The following is an 18,461-nucleotide window of genomic DNA, read 5'->3' on the forward strand; positions in this document are numbered from 1 at the left end:
CCCGTACCTCCCGCGCGGCGTTAGGGAAATCCAAGGTGACAACCTCGGTTGCTGGGGCCGCCGCACCCCTCGCCCCGGGCCGGGCTGAGACCCCCCAGGTTCCCCCCAGGCCCCCCCCCGTTTCTGCCCGTAAAACCCAAATGCAGCAGCAAAGGAAAGCGAGGAGCAACAGCCGGAGCAGAGGGCTGGTGCTGGGCGAGCAGAGGTTGAACTCTGGAAAGGCTTTTACAATTACAGGTTTTGATCCCCTGTGCGTTACCCGCTCAGCTGCTCTAAATCCTGCCTTTCATCCCACAGCGCTCACATTTCTACTCCCACTTCTTGCTCAGATGATGTTCTATTCTCCCCAGACACCCCCATCCTATTCACTCTTGAAAAGAAAAAAAAAAAAACAACATTCTTCTATGCGAGCGGGACGAGAAGCTAGAAAAGTTCAGAGGCAACGGCCCTACCATCAGTCACACCCTCAGACCAAGGGTCTGTCCAGCCCCTGTATCCCGCCTCCGGAAACACCCGGGAGAGGATTCCTCATGAATTTCTCAGCCATCGCCCTCAACAAGGTGACAAACACCTTTCCTGAGCAGCGCGGCTTCGCGCCCGGGCTCAACACTCGGCACGGATCGGCGTTTGTGAGGAAGTCCACGTCGTCACCTCGCGGCTGCGGGTGTTTCTCCCTGCGGTTCCATTCGATGCCACAAAGGAGGTTGGAGAAGGAGCCCGGGTGGGAACACGGGACGGAGGTGGCCGGTGCGAGGAGGGGGGGGACACAGTGCCCGGGGCAAGGGCATCGCCCACGCAGGCAAGAGCTCAGCTCTCCCGTGGGAATTCATCCCCCAGGACGTACCTGCGCACCGGAATTGGAGAACAACAACAACAAAAGCTATTCCCCAGGAACATCCCAGGATCCTTTCTAGAATAACTCTTTCTGGGTAATGATTAAAAATTTAAAACAGGCGAACTAGTCTCTCTCAATCCCGCACCTGTCAGGCACTTGGGTTTAGCGTAAGGCTGTGTAACACAGATATTTGAAGTTTTAATCTCCAAAATAATGCCACTTCCTAGGTGAAAACCTTCTTCAGGGAGCCCCTGGGAGAGCCCTTGCTCGTGCCTTCACCAAGCAGTCCTGGCTGTCATCTAAACTGATGACAAGGACATCTATGTCAGCAGGTGACCGGTGTGATCCACATTCACTTGCCTCCCCGATTCTTCCGTAAGGCAGACCTGATGAATGCCTATTGCTTTGGAAAGTATTAGCACTTATCTCCCTTTTACAGAAAAAGTTAAGAATATCTTAAGTATTTCTTGTGACGAAATAGCAACTTGATTAAAAGCACTTCATAATCTGTTCCCAGTTTTAAAGCTGTATACGTACAAAAACCAGTGCAATATGTTTCACTCTTGAGAAAAATGTTAAATTTTCTCAGAGAGCGCAGGCAAATAAACTCCTCCTCACCCATACCATACACATATTGTTTCGGGTCTCTCCCGTGGAGCAGCATAAATACTGGATAGACCCGAAGCCTAATGCCCGTGTGGTTTTTCTCTCTGCGGAGGCTCCGGGCTGAAGCGCAGGGAGGTGGAGCAGAGCCCGATGACCGCCAGGCTCACGGCCGTGCAGATGCCCATGGACCCGAGGGTCTGCAGGGAGGAGGGCAGCAGCGAGGTGGGCAGGAGCCGCCCGCGGCGCTCGGCCATGTCCATCGTGATGGCTTCCATCTGGAAGTGCGTGCCGATGATCCCGCAGACGTGGAAAACTTGGTGGCTGTGCCCTGCAACAAAGCCAAGAGCGCTCAGCAGAACAACAAAAAAAAAAAAAAACAAAACAAACCAAACCAAAAAACCCACAAATATTCCTTGGGGCTTCGTTAAAAACACCACCGTGAGGGCTCAGCAGACCTTCTCCGCAGCGCCCGTTGCCTCCAGGCATCAGGTTTTTACATATTCATTCTACTAATTTCTGTGGCTTTTATCGCTGTGCCATCGGAGCACGGAAATCTTACTTTCCAAAACACGTCTGGCTGTAATGGAAGCGAGGGGTGTGCCGAGGAGGCGAGGGCAGGAAAACCCCAAAGTGGCCAGGACTGCCTCCAGTCTCCTCAGAGCAGTGCCCCGACACGGCACCGTGAAGCACCGCTGTGCCACAGGTGAGGTTTTGGTTTTTTTTTTTTTTTTGCATGAGAAATGAGTGCTTTGCGGTCATCTCTGAACCATTTTGGATACAGCAGGCTTCCAGCGCTGTTCCCACTTCACCTAGGCAGGTCTGCTGCGTCTTATATGTAAAACCACGGTTTGAATTTCCACCAGGGAATATGTTAGAACCCCGGGGAGTCGTGCATTAACGCGCTTTCTTCCTGAAATTCATGAGAAAACAATGCCAGCTCACCCTTTTGGCACTTACCGATGTAATCAAAGTGTCCTGGCGCAAGTCTCTCTGGCAGGTGGCTGGCGAAGATGAAGCAAGTGAGGAAGGCGAAGGCGGTGTGCTTGTAGTGGACCAGGATCGCCGCCTCCGTGCAGCTCTCCGCCGCGCACAGGTAGAACTGCAGCAGCAGAGACGTGCCCCACGCAGGGGTCCCACGCAGGGGAAAGAGGGGAACAACACGTTTCTAAAGGAATCAGCGTCGTCCCCCGAGTCCCCCCACCCCCCCGTCATCTCCAGCTGCCCAGCCCCAGGGCAGGACCCAGGGCTCCGAACAAGAGCTGGCGCCTCCGTTTTCACGCGAATCCCAGCCCCGCACTTCTTGTCCTTAGAGCTCACTGGAGCAAAATTCCCACCCCGCTCCAGTTTAGGAACTGGAAAACCTGCGGCTTTCAAAGGCAGGAACTTTCCAGCACGAGCAAAGTTTGAGCGCGGCGCTTTGAAGTGAAGGAATCTGCCTATCAATAGGTACAGGAAAAAATAACCAAATCTCTTTTCCTGCCAGAGTTTGTTTTCCTTGGGGGGGGAAAAAAAAAAAAAAAAAAAAAAAATGACTGGCATATTTTCCCAAATATTTTCAGAGTGAGATGAAGCAGCTGATATTTCCAACCCTGCAGCAAGCAAATGTGTTGGTGCTGTGAATATGGGCGGTGGGAGGCGTACCCTGTAGAAGAGAGGGATGCTGTCGAAGAGGTACGGGTACACAAAGGCCAGGGTGCGGGAAGCCTTGCTGAACCTGGGCCGCTCCACCTCCAGAAACCTAGAGAAAAAAAAAAGAGAAGCTATTTCACGTGGCCCAGTGTGGCAGATGAGGCTGAGGTAAGCGCTGGATTCAGCTTATTTGCGAGGGACTGTGAATTACAGCGGACAGGCTGCACGTTTGTCCTCCCACGATGACTGAATTCAGCCAGAGCCATGCAGTTTTTCTCTGCTGAGAGTATTAAAGCCGCGACCACCCTCAGCTGAGGTGGCTGAACCTTCCCTGGCTGCACCCTGAGCTGGGGGAGGAAGGATTTAGGGGCCACCCTCCCCTCTCCGATGCTCTGGCTCTCGCAGGTGCAGCTCTGAAAACAACCTTTTTCACACCATCTTGCCACGGCCAATTTTGCTCCTTCTGCCATTGCTCATTAGCTGCTGCCCATCAGCAGCTGGGAACAGAGCTGCTCTTTAAACAGCTGCTTCCCCTGCAGTTGTTGTTAACTGAGTTTTCACTCTTGGTTTTGAATCCAAGCTTTCCAAGCACGGCGATCAGGGAGAATACATCTGCCTTGGCTCGGCAGGCTTTGTAGGTAATGCAGCGTTCAGGCTGCGATTGTCACTGTTTGTTAATTAAGCTGTATTGCAGCTTATGCCTGAAATGCACGAAATGTCGCAGCAGCCTTCTTTTTTACACCCCGCCGAGACTTCGCCAGTGTCATTTCAGAGAACGCATGCGGAGAGTTACCGAAATCACAAACTAAATTAATTAAACAAGTTACTTTTTCATGACATCACCGTTATAACGGAAGCAGAAGCCTGTTGGTTATAATCGCACCGTATATGAGGAGGGAAGCGTATGTCTGGACGGGGAATAATATTCTGCATTCTGTTCCCCAGGAAATCACGCTGCTGAAAAGTAGGACGTACTTCATAGCTGAAATCACAACATAATTGACCGCCCATGTTCCCCACCCCCGCCCCTCCAAAAAAAAAAAAAAACATCATAAAACCCGGAGCTGGGTGGCAAGCCCTGTGCCCAGCCCCGTGCCTGCTCTTGCTGTGTGGGGAACACAACTCAAACGAAACGTGGAGGCAGGGAGCCTCAAAGAAGCCGGCCCCCCGGCCACCCTGCTCCGCGCAGCATCTCCTCCCGCCCGCAGCGGGACCGGCGCGGGCAACGCACCCCACCCCGACCCCCGCCCCTCCGGCCGCGGGGGGCTTAGGGGGACAGTGGGGTGGGTGTCACGATGCTCCCCACCCCGAGGAGGGCTCCAGCAGCGAGCCCATCCCCCTGCCCTCCCGCCGCAGCCGCGGGAGCTCCAGGCCAGGAACAAAAAGCCTCTCCCTCCGATGCTTCCCTGCTGGGAAAAAAACAACTTTTATAGGGTTTTAGCCCCGGGTGGAAACGAGGAGGTTAACTGGAGCAGAGTTACAGCAGCTCTACCCGCAAAGCAGAAGGGCTCTATCAATACGATCCAAAATACGGGTTGAAACCCCAACAATTCAATTTATGCTCAAGAACCAGGGCTCCTCCTCCGTTTGGCTGTCCACCAGGGCTTGTAGCTTGCTCAGAAGACATCACGATGAGGCGGAAGGTGCCTCCTGCTCTGTTTTCTCTCCCATTTCTGCACGATTCCTGCTGTATTTTCCTACCGTGGCTTCACCCGCCCGGTGCTGCGCTCCCACCCTGCCCACCCGCCGCTGCTCGCTGCCGCGCTCACCCTTACCACGCACCTTCCCACTGCTTCGGCCACGTGCCGACCCAACCTGAGCTCCTCTGTTGCCAAAACTGAGCCCCCGTATCGCAGCCCGGGCTCACGGTGACCTGAGGACAGTGCCGGAGTCACAGAGGACAACGTGAGATGTACCAGAGCTCAAACGCACCCTGTTCTCAGCGTGAAAAGCCCATACAGGTTATTCTGCTTTCGCAGGGATGTCTGCAGGGAGATGCCAAATCTTCCAGCATGAAAGAAACCTTTTATGCGGCTGCACCGGGGAGGGGATGCAGTCGGACGCTATTTCAGTGTGACAGGGGTATCTAGTGTCACGGAAAGGACAAACACACCTATTTCAGCCTGTCTGCATGTGCTTCCCTCTCTGGCAATCCAGTGTTCCTAGGGCACAGGATGCAAAAAAAAAAAAAAAAAAAAAACCCACCAAACAAAAAGTCTTACTGTTGACTCATCAACCAGCCACCTAGGACTGGAAAATTTTCCTGAGAGGTGGCTGGAGTTTGGTGCAGCAGCCTTTCTTCGCGTCCCTGCCTTCATCACGTCGCTGCATCCTCCTCTGCATCGCCCGGCACTCCCGCTGCCCTTCCCGCAAGAGGCTGAGCGTACTCTGCCGCGGTGCTGGGTCGCGGTGCGGAGGCTCAGCACCCCTTCCCTCGGCTGAGCCCCTCCGAAACGACCAGCCGCTCTTGCTCACCGCTCTCTCCTCGGGTGACCCCCCCCCAGTCCCCGGCAGTGCCACGGGCGCCCAGGGCCACCGGTAGCCACGGACCCCCCCCCCCGACTCCTCGAGGGAGCCCTGCCCAGGGTGCGGAGCCGGTGCTGAGCCCTCGGCGAGCCGGGCAGGAGCCGGAATGCCCGGGCAGGTCCCCTCCGAGCACACCCAGCTCGGAAGCATCACCTCCCGTTGCACAATTCCGTTTCGGGTCCGCTCCCGCCCAAACCTCCCGCCTCGGAGGGACGTTTTGGCTGCTGGGACTCAGCCGGGTGAGCAGCGGTGGGAAACGGGGTGACCCGGGCGCCGGTGGCCTCGGGGGGTGGGGGGGTGTCTCAGGGGGGTCTCCCCATCCCCAACCCACCGGGTGCAAGCCCGGCACAAGCCGCTTATAGAAGCACCGTGTAGCAGAGGCGGGTGTTTTTCACATACCTGTACTTACAGTTTTGTAGTAGAGAGATGCTGGCAATTAAGTTTGTGGATCAAAATTATGATCTTTTTTAAACATTCCAAATTGATCTGGCACTGATCTCAAGTTGCTGGTATTTCCTAAGTGTTATCTTCAAGCGGTAAGTACTAGGATTAGCACCTGGTCAGTGAGCTTCGTTTGCTAAGCCCATCTAATGAGACAATAAAGAGACGCACAAGACAAAAATAAGAGAGGGGAAAAGAGACAAAGAGAAAGAAATGAGGAATATCAGGAAAAAATACCAAGCCCAAACTGGCATCATCCACCGAGTGAGCCAAGAGAGATCCTTGAGTTTGCAGTGCGGCTCAGGAACGCCAAGGACAGGTCCAAATCTTCCACCCCAGGGAGTTACTCCGGTGAGAAACCCACAGACCAAAAGGCGAGTAAATCCTCCCGCACACAGGAGAAAAGTAAATGAGCCAAATTTGCAGGATCCGTCAGGAATATCGGGAGCTTAGCGCTCTCCCTGTGGGGAAGATGGGAGCTGTGACGAGAGCCAGCCGGGCACCGTGATTTTTTTTCCTGCCGTGCTTGCCAGGACCTGGGAGCATCCTCCTCCCGGCCGAGGCAGCAGCGACAAAACACAGCCCTGTGCCCGGGGAGGGTCTGGGGGGAGCACAGCAACCGGGGAGGAAAGGACCCCCAGGGTTCTGTGATGCTGTGACAAGCCAAAGCCATCCCGAAATACAAAACCACCCCAGGATAGAAGGAGGGAATAACGCCAGATGATTCACGCCGCTTGCGAGAACGGGGATTGGACGTTTTGCCAAGCAAACTGGCTGTCGTCGCAGTGACGGACACAGGAGTGCTTCACAAACACAGCCTTCAGGGAGGGAGGTATCTACCCCGAATTAAACAAAACCCAATCCAGCTAGAGCTCTAGCACGGCATGTATCGCTGGAAATCAGCCAAGGAGTTTAGACCTTTGAGTTATTCCAAACAAACTGATGCCATTCAGGAGCAAAACGCCGCGCACGCAATGCTGCTCATGCTTCAAGAATTACGCAACCGCCCGCGAGAATGTTGAGGTTCCTCCTCTGCAAATCTGTTATACGCACACAGAAACACTCGCACGGGTAGAAACCCGCGTAGATACACACACAGAAACCCGCGGACACCTACAGCGCTCGGGCTGACACGTGCTGTTGGGAGGCCCACGCTCATGTTTAAACCTAAGCACATGCTTCAACGCTGGGGGTCCTGGGGCCCACCCCTTTTTGCAGGTTATGTTAGAAAACCAACAGCCCAAGCAAGGTGCTGGAGGCGGGTGTCTTCCTGCCGGGCGTGCCCCCCTACAAAATTACCTTCGGAACTTTCAAAAATTAAAGCTAACTTCGATTGTTTCGCATTTTTGAGCATCAGACTCTCCCAGTGCCCACATGCAACACGCTTCCCAAACCAAAAGTCCTGTTCTTCCCCTTCCTGAGCTTAAGACTCCTATTGTCACAGTACGGCCTGTAATGGAAAAGCTTTATTAATGATACTGATTAATGATTATGCTGTAGCAACCACGGCAGATAAAGCAGCAGCTCACCTGGAATAGCAGGACAGACCGGTGCTGACGACGGTGTTGAACACAGCGATGGGGACGTAGCAGTGGTGGAAAGTGCTGTCGAGCCATTCTGCTGGGAAGATGTACGCCGAGTACGCCAGCGCCGAGCCTGGAGGTACCGGAGGGACCCGCTTAGTTCCAGGACCCTCAGCACCCTCCCGGGCGCAGCTGTGAGCGGGCGCTGGGTGCCCTCGGGGAAGGGAGCTGTGGATTCAGGTGGAGGAGCCAAGGGGAGCACGAGGCAGACACCCCCCTTCCCAGTGCCTGCTGGCACCTTTCCGTGAGGAGATGGGGGTGGGATGTGCCCCACAAAGCCCCCGGCTGCTGCTGCCCACCCTCGGCTTGCCCCCTGCCACCGACTTCACTGACAGAATTTGTCTTTAATGTGCTTTTTTTTTTTTTTTTTTTCCCCCCATCTTATTCTATTTACCACAAATCCCCAAGAGCATCAGGCAACCAGGCCTCTCTCCCAGGGCTGCCCGACTTCACTGACAGCATTTATCTTTAATATGCTTTTTTTTTTATTATCCCCTTACTCTACTAGAAGCCCCGAAGAGTGTCACGCAGCCAGGCCTCCATCCCAGGGCTGCCCGGTACAAAACCCAGCCCCCAAATTATTATTTGCGGCGGTGTCAGAGATGCTTCACGGTCCCTCCCAAGCACCAAGCTGCAGGGAGGAGGAAGAGGGGTAGCGACTACACACAAGCAGCCGCTGTTTCTGCTCATCCCGTCTGAGCACCCGGGGTTCATCCCCCTCCCTGGTACCATCCTGTGCTCCCCCCCCCCTCCCCGGGGAGCGCTGGGGACCAGCACCCGGTGAAGCCTCTGCGGCCGTGCGTGTCCTTACCCAAGCTGTACATGCTGAGAGCCGCGTAATCGAAGAAGTAGCAGATGTGCCGGGCGCGGGTGGACATGGTGCTGAAGGTGTGGGCGCAGCTGGAGGCGAGGGGGTAGATGCAGCAGGTCAGCAGGTAGGCGAGGAGGGGCCAGGCGTGGGGGTCCTCCTGGCCCCCCGGCCCCCGCAGCCGCCCCACCAGGGTCCACACGAAGTACCTGCGAGGAGGAGGAAGGTGAGCGTCGCACCCTTGGGTGCCCCCCATCCTCGCTCCCCCCAGCTTTGCTCCCACCACGGAGAGCCACCACCTCCTCTTGCGGATGCTGGGCACGGTACCTACCAAGCGGGCACAAAATGAGTCCAGATGTTGAGGGTCTCGTTCGTCATTTGGAAGACGCTGAGGAGGCAGTCGGCTGCCGAGCTGCTGGGGGGGCGATACCCGAAGAGGATCCCCTGTTCCTGGTACCCCTGCAAGGCAAGGACCGGCACTGGTGGCCGTCGGGGGAGAAGGAAGGACAAATCGGAGGAGAAGGAAGGACAAATCGGAGGAAAAGGAAGGACAAATCGGAGGAGAAGGAAGGACAAATCGGAGGAGAAAGAAGGACAAATCGGAGGAGAAGGAAGGACAAATCAGAAGAAAAGGAAGGACAAATCAGAGGAAAAGGAAAGACAAATCGGAGGAGAAGGAAGGACAAATCGGAGGAGAAAGAAGGACAAATCAGAAGAAAAGGAAGGACAAATCGGAGGAGAAGGAAGGACAAATCGGAGGAGAAGGAAGGACAAATCGGAGGAGAAGGAAGGACAAATCAGAGAAGGAAGGACAAATCAGAGGAGAAGGAAGGACAAATCGGAGGAGAAGGAAGGACAAATCGGAGGAGAAGGAAGGACAAATCAGAGAAGGAAGGACAAATCGGAGGAGAAGGAAGGACAAATCGGAGGAGAAAGGACAAATCAGAGGAGAAGGAAGGACAAATCGGAGGAGAAGGAAGGACAAATCAGAGGAGAAGGAAGGACAAATCAGAGAAGGAAGGACAAATCGGAGGAGAAGAAAGGACAAATCGGAGGAGAAGGAAGGACAAATCAGAAGAAAAGGAAGGAGAAATTGGAGGAGAAGGAAGGACAAATCGGAGGAGAAGGAAGGACAAATTGGAGGAGAAGGAAGGACAAATCAGAAGAAAAGGAAGGACAAATCGGAGGAGAAGGAAGGACAAATCGGAGGAGAAGGAAGGACAAATCGGAGAAGGAAGGACAAATCGGAGAAGGAAGGACAAATCAGAAGAAAAGGAAGGACAAATCAGAGGAGAAGGAAGGACAAATTGGAGGAGAAGGAAGGACAAATCAGAAGAAAAGGAAGGACAAATCGGAGGAGAAGGAAGGACAAATCGGAGGAGAAGGAAGGACAAATCGGAGGAGAAGGAAGGACAAATCGGAGGAGAAGGAAGGAAGGTTGCTGGAAGGATGGTGCCCGTGATTCAGGACCCAGGACTGTGGGACCGAGCGCTGCTTGGGGCAGGGGGGGGGGCGGCCACCCCAGCACGCTGCTCCCGCTTGTCACCTCCCCAAACCCCACCGAGCCTCGGGCATAGGGAAGAAAAACTCCTCTCTGACCTTGGGCACTTGGTTGATGCTGAGCAGCCGGGGTAACTTGAGGCTCAGCATCGTGCAGGTCGGGGTTGAGGCTCTGAGGGACGTTTTTTGGCTCGGGACGAGCCCCGGCGATGCCTCACACCCGGCCTGGCCGCATCTCACCCCCCGCTGGGGCAGCGATGGGCCGGGGCTGTCCCGTGGTGGCCGCAGCGATGCTCAGGACGGGGTGGCCCTGGGGGAGACAGGAGTTTGTGGGGAGGTGGCACAGTGTCCGTCCCCCCCCCGGGTGGGGTCCCAAACCCACAGGTGGCAAAGGCTTACGGGGTGGGTGGGGGGGGCTCCTGTGGCACGGGGAGGGGAGACAGCACCCACCCCTGGCGAGGATTTTGGGATCCCTCCCTCCCACCCACACCCGAAAGGGGCAGGGGGAGTTGGACAGTGCATCCTTGGGCCCTCCACTCAGAGGGACTGAAACTCCCCGTTACCACCCCAAAAGAGCCGGGGGTGGCGTGGGAACAGGCCCCACACCCCCAGAGCATCCCGAGGTCACACAGAAAGCCCCGGGCACGGGCTGGGAGGGCTGCAGGGTGCAGGCAGGTCCCCTCGGGGGGGGGGGACACTCAGGGTCCCAGGCTGGCTCCTTTCTCCCCGCCGAGCATCCCAATCCCTCCAGCCCCAGCGTCTCCATCTCTTACCCGCCGGTGGCTTTGGCAGCGCCGCCTCTCCCCGCTCCACCTCCGCTGCTCGGCTGTGAAATAAAGGTGAGAAAAAGAAATGATCATCTGCTGCAAGGGACAGCCTGGCCCCGGGGGGAAACTGGGCGAGAAGGGAGCCCAAGGCTCGGCTTGTGAGCTCAGCCTGAGAGCTGCTCCCTGGCTGGTGTTTCAGCTGCCCCAGCCACCCCATCACTTCACACCGGGGCACGGCGAGCTTCAGCCCTCAGCACACGTTGCCGGCGGCTTGCCAGCCCCAAATAAAACCCTTTTCCCGGCCTTACCCTTCGTTCTTCCTGTGCTCTTCCTCCCCGCCCGGACTCTACCTCTCTGCCCGGCCAAGCAGCTCCGGTGAAAACCAACACAGGCAAAGCGCCGTGGGTCACCGTGCATGGGGAGTGCCCGGAGAGAGGGAGGTGGCTGGGAGGTGGTTAACAGAAGGGAAAAATTTAACGAGGCAAGAGAGCAATAAACCCGACATAAAATAAAATTGGCGATGCCTTTAGTTAAAGATTAGACTTAAACCGGGAGCTTTTTCTTGGCGGTCGTGCTACAGGTGGCTTTGCCTCAAATCTACGAGGAGCCTGCAGCACCCCCCCACCCAGTGATCCCCTCGGTATTCCTGTACTTTTCCAAGGTGGAAAAGGGACCTGAATGCTGAGGTGGCCTCCGGAGCTTGGGGACGCAGCTGGAGGGCAGGGAGCCGAGGGCAGGGAGCCGTTTGATTATTTGCATGCTCCAGAACTAAAGGGCAGCCTGGCCCAGAGCTCTGCCTTTGCCACCTCTGATAGAAACACAAATGAGGGCGATGATGGGATGGAACAAAAAAGAATGTCTTCTGCCTCGGTGAAGCCCCAGGAGCTCTCTCCTCAGAGCCACGCCGCGGGGAGCAGGAGCCCCGGATTTGCAAAGAGCCCTCGCCCAGGACCCCCGAGCTGGGTGCTCCCAGGTGCAACCCACGCCTAAAGTGGGGAGCTGGTGTCCCCCCCCCACACACACACCCCGCAGCGGGCTGCCTCCGCCGAAGGACGTGGGAGGCACCAGGCCCAGGCTTAACGAAGAACTTGTATTTTTAAGAGCCAAATGAGTCACCGGAGCTGCGGGGCGCAGCAGCAGCCTGGGCACACCCTGCAGTCCCGTGTTTTCCTCCTCCTTCGGCTGATTTTTTTTCCACCCGGGGAGCCGGCGCTCCCGTGGCAGCGGCGTGGGTCGAGGGACGGGGGCACGGCGCAGCCGTGACCTCTGCGAACGTGACCTTTGCAAACAGCAGCTTCCAAACCCTGCAGGCTCACCCAGCTGGCTTCAAACACACCTCTTCCTCCTCCTCCTCCTCCGTGCACAAAGCCCCGTGGGGATGTTGGGCACCGCAGGCTGCAGGTCCAGCCCAGGAGACTTTGGTTTGGGCCAAGTTCACCCGGGGAAGGTTCCTGCCTGGCACCGGCTTTCCCCGTTAAAGGCTGCGGTTTGTCGCTGCTGAGAGGAGCCCTGTCGTGTCCCCTGTCACCCTGTCACCCCATTACCCTGTCGTGTCCCCTGTCACCCCATCACCCTGGCGCCCTGACCCCCTCCCTCCGATGCGTGTCCGGACCTGGCTCCAGCGAGCGCGGAGCCTGGCTGCGGCAGGTATCCCATGGCACAGCTCTCCCCGCCAGCAGCCAGCGTCTTTCAGTGGAGGGAACAAATATTTTAGCTGTTAATTATTAACTTTTATGACTTTCTTACGGCGGCGCAAGGAGAGAGGCTAGTTTGAAGTGCACAGCTAGAGGCTGCGCTGCTTTGAGCGCTCGGCACCGGCGTCAGCAGCACAGGACATGCCAAGACCTTTTCCAGCAGAACAACAGAGGCTTTGTAGGAGGTTGTTATTGCTGCGGGTGGCTGCTGGTATCTGAGACGAGCAGGCAGCTCCGAGCACACGCAGCAGCTTAGGGCTTTCCGATCATCGCTGCGTCTGGGGCACGTGTTGGAGCTCTTTGCCAGACCCGGCGCTTTCATCCATCCTCCTCGGGGGGACGGCCGCGTCTCCGCGCCCCGTCCCGCTCCCCAAACGCTCCCGAGGGAAACTTTCATCAATTCCCCAAACCGCCAGCCACGAGCTGCCGGGCCCGCCGCACCGTCCCCAGTCACACCCGGCTCCTTCCCACCTTCGTCTTTCCGCGGCGCGCGTGAGAATCTCCCAACCTCCCGGCGCGGACCCACGGGCGAGCTCACGCCGTGCGAATCCTCAGCCTCCCTGGGGCAGCGTGAAAAGCAGCAAGGCAAAAAATGACACGGGGTTGTAGGGTAGGGAAGTGGGGGGCGGCGGGGAGGGGGGGGGGGGTGTGGGGGATAAAACAGAGCAGCCGGTACTTACGACGCTGCTCCCGGGAGCGGGGCTGGGTCGGATGCTGCGTTATCGCCGGCGCTGGCTCCGGGCGCCCGTATTACTCATCTGTGTACAAACACAACCCACATGGCCAAGCCACGCTGGAAGCCTGGCCGGGGCGTAGGCAGGCGAGCAAGCGGGCTGGGGCAGGTTTGCCAAAGCTGGCAGCCCGGCAGAAAAAGCAACGAGGCTTTGCCGAAATCCCAGTTTGCTGCCAGCACCCGGCGGGAAGGTCCCCGCAGCCCGGCTGGGCTCGGGGCGGGGGGAAGGACGCGGAGGAGGTCAAGCCCCGTCGGCTGCTTTCCCAGATTAGGAGCAAATTAATTCTGGCTCGTCTTTTAGTGGAACAGGAAAAAGGCAACAAAATAAAACCGGAAATAACTGCGGCCAAACGCTCTCAGATCGTGCTCTGGATTAGCTTCAGCCGGGCTGCGAGGAAGTGGAATAAGGGCAGGAAAAAATATTAACTCACAGACCTCCCTGTGCATCTTCAGCTCCCCAGTCCCTCTGCTCTAGCACCGGAAAACACCCCAAACTTGCTTAACTGTCTCCAAGGAGACTGTAAAGTTAAAACCCTCCTGTAGACGAAGCGGGAGGTGCTGCCAAACTGGAGAGATTTGGGACATGGTTCCCGGGTGGCCGAGGACGGCAGCCGGCCGGGGACGGGGTCCCCTCGGCCACCGCGGAGCAGGACCCGCCGGCTCCCCCCACGCCTGTGCCAGCGGCGAAACCCAGCGCGTTTCCCCTTCTCCTCCCCGATAAAGCCTCTATTTTTACCGCAGCCGTTGGCAAAGGTGTTTCCCAACACTCGAATCGAGCGGTGGGTTGAGGACCGCGGGGCGCTGGCGAGGGATGCGCGGGCGCTGCTGCCGGGTTATCGAGTAGCTGGGAGGCGTGGAGCCAGGCGTAGGGCACACCAGCAATAAGGGTCACTCGAAATCAGGGCCGGGGCGTGTGCGGGCGCTGTCCCCGCGGTTTAATCGCAAGGGAAAGGCTCATGAGAGCCCTTGCTGGGTGTAAGCGCGTTAACCCCCCCCTGCCCGCGCCGCAGCACGGCTTTCCCCTCAGACAGCGCCTTCCCGGGGTTCTGGGATCTCCCTCCGGGTGCCATTCCCCCCCCCCAACACACACACCCACCCTGTGAGCGATGCCCCGGCGCTGAGCTCGTGCCCGTTTCCCCATGCCGGGGCCTTGCTGGCTGCCCCACCGCTGGGAGGGTGCACGGGGGATTTGCACCAGCTCCGCTACCGGATTCCTCAACCCCCCCCTTTGCAGAGAGCCACATCCCACCAGCAAAACCCAAACCCCGGGGGCCAGGCCCTCGAAACTCATCTCCCCGGGAGCAAACAGGAGCTCGGGGGACGAGCCAGGGATGCGGGATGGGTGGGCGCTGGCGGAAGCCGATGCTCGGTTTATAAACAGCCCTTTTGTGTGGACGAGGAAAGTGGAGGCGTCCCCGGGGCTCTGCAAGGAAGGCGATTTCATCACGGAGCTCCCGGGCGGAGGAGCTGTGTCGTGGATAACCGGGCGCCTCTGGGTCACCGGCAGCTTTTTCCCCCTTTGCCGGCAAATTGGCACAAAAATCAGGATTTGCTTTGCGGGCAGGGCCGGGCTGGGCACCCGGCAGGGCAGGGGCCAGCTCGGCTCCCGGGGGAGGTTGTCACTGACTTCATCCCCCCCCGGCCCCCGGCCCCGCAGGGCTACGGGCCAGGAGAGCGGCGAGCAGGAGGCAAACGCTGCCTCTCTGCCCTCCGTTTGCTTTTGGCATTGAGCGTGTGTTTTAAACCATCTCCTGGGCTCTTTTTTTTTTTTCCTCCAAACCATTGCCCGCAGAGACCGAGATGCAGATTTACTCTGCTTACCCCTCCGCCTACCTGGGTTTATGAGCTGCAGCTGGTCAAATGAGCTGGAAAGGGTAAAGTCTGCTGCTGCACCGTAATAAAACCGCAAAAAACTTTAAAATGACTCCTGGTTGGTTTTATGCGATCATTGACACGAGCCCATCAAGTAATCCAGCCGGCGGCTCATGCCCCGGCACCAGCTCTGCCTGGCAGCGGCCGGGGGGAGATTTTGTACCCCAATACTTCCACCCCAGCTTTGGGGGCACGACCTCCAGCCCGAGGCGGGACTCTCTTCCCAGCACCGTGCCCGTGTACAAGCCACCCGGGAAGCCCCGTGGTCCCAAACCCAGCGTCTCCAGCGCCTGCAAAAAGGCTGTGCCAGCCCCGCGGTGCCTCCCCAGCAACTGGTGCAACGAGCTCCAAACTTCCCAGCACCGAGTGGCTGAACCCCAGCTACAGTTTTTTTTTTTTTGGTTTGTTTTGTTTTGGTTCTTTTTTTTGGTTGGTTTTTGTTTGGTTTTTTTTTTGTTTGTTTGTTTGGTTTGGTTTTTTTTGTTTGTTTTTTTTTTTTTTTTTCCCCAGCAAAATAGGAATTGAGCTGAAATACAACAGTGTGAGCAGGACATCCCAGGGGTCTGGAAAACCAGCAAAGAGCATGAAGCAGCCGAGAGCTTTTGCTGGCTCTTGTTCCTGGGGTTAAAGCACTGGGAAAAGGCTCCTTGCAGTGGGGAAACTCCCGGCTGTGCAGCTCAGCTTTACCCAGGACGATGAGCTCTGGGGAAAAGCCAGCACAGCACCAAGGCAAGGGTGCTGCTGGAGCACCCCCCCCGCCTCCGGCGAAGGGTGCAGCCCCGAATCCCGTGGGGCTGACGCGCGGGGGGGCCCTGCAGCGGGGCGAATTCCCCGGGCAGCTCTAACGGGGGGAGCTGGAGGTGCTGAGCTCAGCGTCCCGCCCGCCCTCCCCGAGCCTCGCCGCCCGCCCGCGTTTGCGTTTAAATTTTTTTACTTTTTTCAAAAAAATTTAAATGTAAACCAGCATTGGAGCGTTGGCCAGATCCTGCCGTCCTGCTCCGTCGTTAATGGCGAACGGTGTGAGCTGAGCGTGGGTGGGTGCAGGGAGCCCCCGCTGATTTGGGGGGGGGTCACAGGGATTCTCAGTGCGTGTTGTGGGCAAGGAGCCCCCACGGGAAAGCCCCAGACAGGGCGCCCAGTGCAGGTTTGGGGGGGGGTGGTGGTGGGGGGTGCAGCTTGGCCCAACTGCTGGGAACTGGGGGGGGCTGAGTGGTGCCAGCGGAGACCCCCCCCCCCCCCAGCTTGGGGACGGGGACAGCGCTGGCTCCGCCACCGCTTTGCCACCAGCAAGGAACTGGGGAGAACTGGGCGCCCCTGTACATCATCCGTCCCCCCAGCTGTGCACATCCACCTCCCGGGCACCCCCCCCCCCCAGATGTGCCCCCAGATGTTCCACCCACAGCTGTGACCACCCCCCGCAGCCCCGGCGGGGCCTGGGGACAGTCACCACCCGAGGGGACGGGGATGTGGGTGCCAGCTCTCACCTTTCCCCCCTCCCTGGTGTCACAGCTCATGGGTCCCGGCTGCATCCCGCCGCCGCCCAGGTCTGACACACGTGGAGCGATGGCAACGTGCTTTAAATAAAAAAAAAATTCTTTAAATTAACCGGAGAGTCCGGGCGCAGGCTTTCCCAAAATTTCTATCGAGGGGTGAAGACCAAGCGTGGGAAGGGTTTCCCCCCCCCAACCCCCAAAAAATGTCCAAGCACATGAAAGCCATTGCACAGGGGGGGGACTGGGAAGCATCCCTGGCCCCGCGGCTGTCAGGAGCTGCAGGTGGGGCTCGGCACACAATTCCCCCCCAGTGCCAGGGGCAATCCCTTGAGATGTCTCACCCCTCCCCTGCCCAAAGCCGTGGCCCCACCAGCACCCCCAAACCCCCAGGGCCAGTGCTGAGCCTTCATGTCGGATCCGGGGAGGGAGGAGGGGGAGGTCACCGTGGCCAGAGGGAGCCTGGTGTCCCGCTGTCCTCGCCAAGGGCAGCGCCGGCTCATCCCTCCCACCCCGGGCAGGTCACCCAGGGGGGAGCCTCCAACCGTGGGACCCGAACCCCGCCAGCCCCGCTGCTCCTCGCGGGAGGTGCGAAGGGAGAAGTGGTTAATATTTAATCCAGCCCTAAGCCTGCACGTTTAATCACGCACGTCTCATTCCTCGCCGTGTTCTTCACGCTCTACCTCAAGCGCCGCCTCTTCGGTGCCCCCCCCCCACCACCACCACCACCACGGGGCCTGATCCTGCCGTGCCCAGCGCCGGGCAGCGCAGCACGGAGGGGATGCCCACGGAGGACGAGGGGTCCCACTGTGTCCTCTTTGCAGCCGGCGTCGGCGCCGGGCACAGCCACCAACACGGGACGACTCACGAGGTGACAATTCTGCTGATCAGTCAGGGTTGGGTTTTATTTGTTTGTTTGGGTTTTTTTGTTGTTTTTTTTGTTGTTTTTTTTTTTTTCCCCATAAAAGGGTGTCCATCACCAATGAAGTTAGCTGGTGCGAGCCGGAGCTGTGCTAAATAAAGACAATCGGTTGTTCCAGACCTTGGGCTGGTTTGTAGCAAAGCGGAGCTGAGCTTGTGATGCGCCGGCCTTGCAGAATTGCAAAATGTCTGTAGGTGACCCGGGGGCTGCGGCGGGTCCCACAGCCCCCAGTTTCCACGGGTGTTCCTCCCAGTGGGACCACAGTCAGGGCCGCGAAAGGCTTTGCAGAAATCACGGCTGATAAAAGGGCTGGGGGTGTAAAAGGAGGAGGCACTCGCAAGCTGAGCGGGATCCCTGCCTTACCCCCTGCTGCAACGGGCAGGGAAAGCTGGGGTGAGAGTGGCTGGGGGTTTTGCTACGGGATGGGGTCGCTCCAGCACTCAAAAAAAAAAAAAAAACCCCAACACTTTAGAAAAGTCTAAATTCATCCTAAAAAAAAAAAAAAAAAAAAATGAACAGCAGCAGTTCTCCCCTCCTGCATCCCAGCGGAGACCCCCGCGGCTGGAAAGCGATGGGGGGAGCACTGAGGTGGCCGAGCCTGGGTGGAAAAAAATAAAAAAAAAAAGGGGGAGTCTGGCCAAAATCACCACCCCCGGCACATCCATGGGCAGCGAGCGGGACCCCCTGGCCCCCCCCCCGGCTCCAGACACAGCCCAGCTCATGCAACACATTCCTGGCTCCAGCCTGCCTTAATTAATATTTTTAATTATAACATGAAGATGCTGGCACGCTCTGCTCACAGGGCGTGCGAGATGGAGGGACACCAGTGCTGACACCGCTGTTAAAATTTTGGAGGACGCGGGGGTACGGCAGCCGGGATGCTGCGGCGGGAGAGCGGCTGCGGCAAACCAGCGGGGACTCCGTGGGGAAAATCCCCCCCGGCCCTTCCTCTCCAGCCCTGGCACAAGAACCCAGCCCCAAATGTAAACCCGCGTTTGGAAAGTGCTTCCTCACACCCTCCTCCTCCTCCTCACTTCCCCGGAGTTTCAGGCGGC

The 18,461-nt window shown here is 57.8% G+C and overlaps 1 protein-coding gene across 6 annotated transcripts; it reads right to left on the reverse strand.

The window, feature by feature from the left end:
- Positions 1-1,413: 1,413 nt before the first annotated feature.
- PAQR5 (progestin and adipoQ receptor family member 5) lies at positions 1,414-16,527 on the reverse strand. Of its 6 annotated transcripts, none has more exons than XM_042804325.1 (10): positions 13,070-13,850; positions 12,861-12,949; positions 10,702-10,754; positions 10,028-10,238; positions 8,760-8,887; positions 8,432-8,637; positions 7,567-7,693; positions 3,083-3,179; positions 2,399-2,540; positions 1,414-1,769 (listed from the first exon to the last, which is right to left on the reverse strand). In XM_042804325.1, exons 4-10 carry the CDS (start codon positions 10,076-10,078, stop codon positions 1,522-1,524), a joined length of 999 nt encoding a protein of 332 aa, XP_042660259.1. In that variant the 5' UTR covers positions 10,079-10,238; positions 10,702-10,754; positions 12,861-12,949; positions 13,070-13,850; the 3' UTR covers positions 1,414-1,521. The 6 variants fall into 6 exon arrangements, with proteins under 6 accessions (XP_042660259.1, XP_042660255.1, XP_042660256.1 ...); XM_042804321.1 differs by adding an exon at positions 16,479-16,527 and having other exon boundaries at positions 1,497-1,769; positions 2,399-3,179; positions 13,070-13,510; XM_042804322.1 differs by having other exon boundaries at positions 1,497-1,769; positions 2,399-3,179; positions 12,861-12,945.
- Between the last annotated feature and the right edge of the window lie 1,934 nt (positions 16,528-18,461).

This window comes from Tyto alba, unplaced genomic scaffold (assembly GCF_018691265.1).
Source record: "Tyto alba isolate M040663 unplaced genomic scaffold, T.alba_DEE_v4.0 Super-Scaffold_41, whole genome shotgun sequence".
NCBI classification, from domain to species: Eukaryota; Metazoa; Chordata; class Aves; order Strigiformes; family Tytonidae; genus Tyto; species Tyto alba.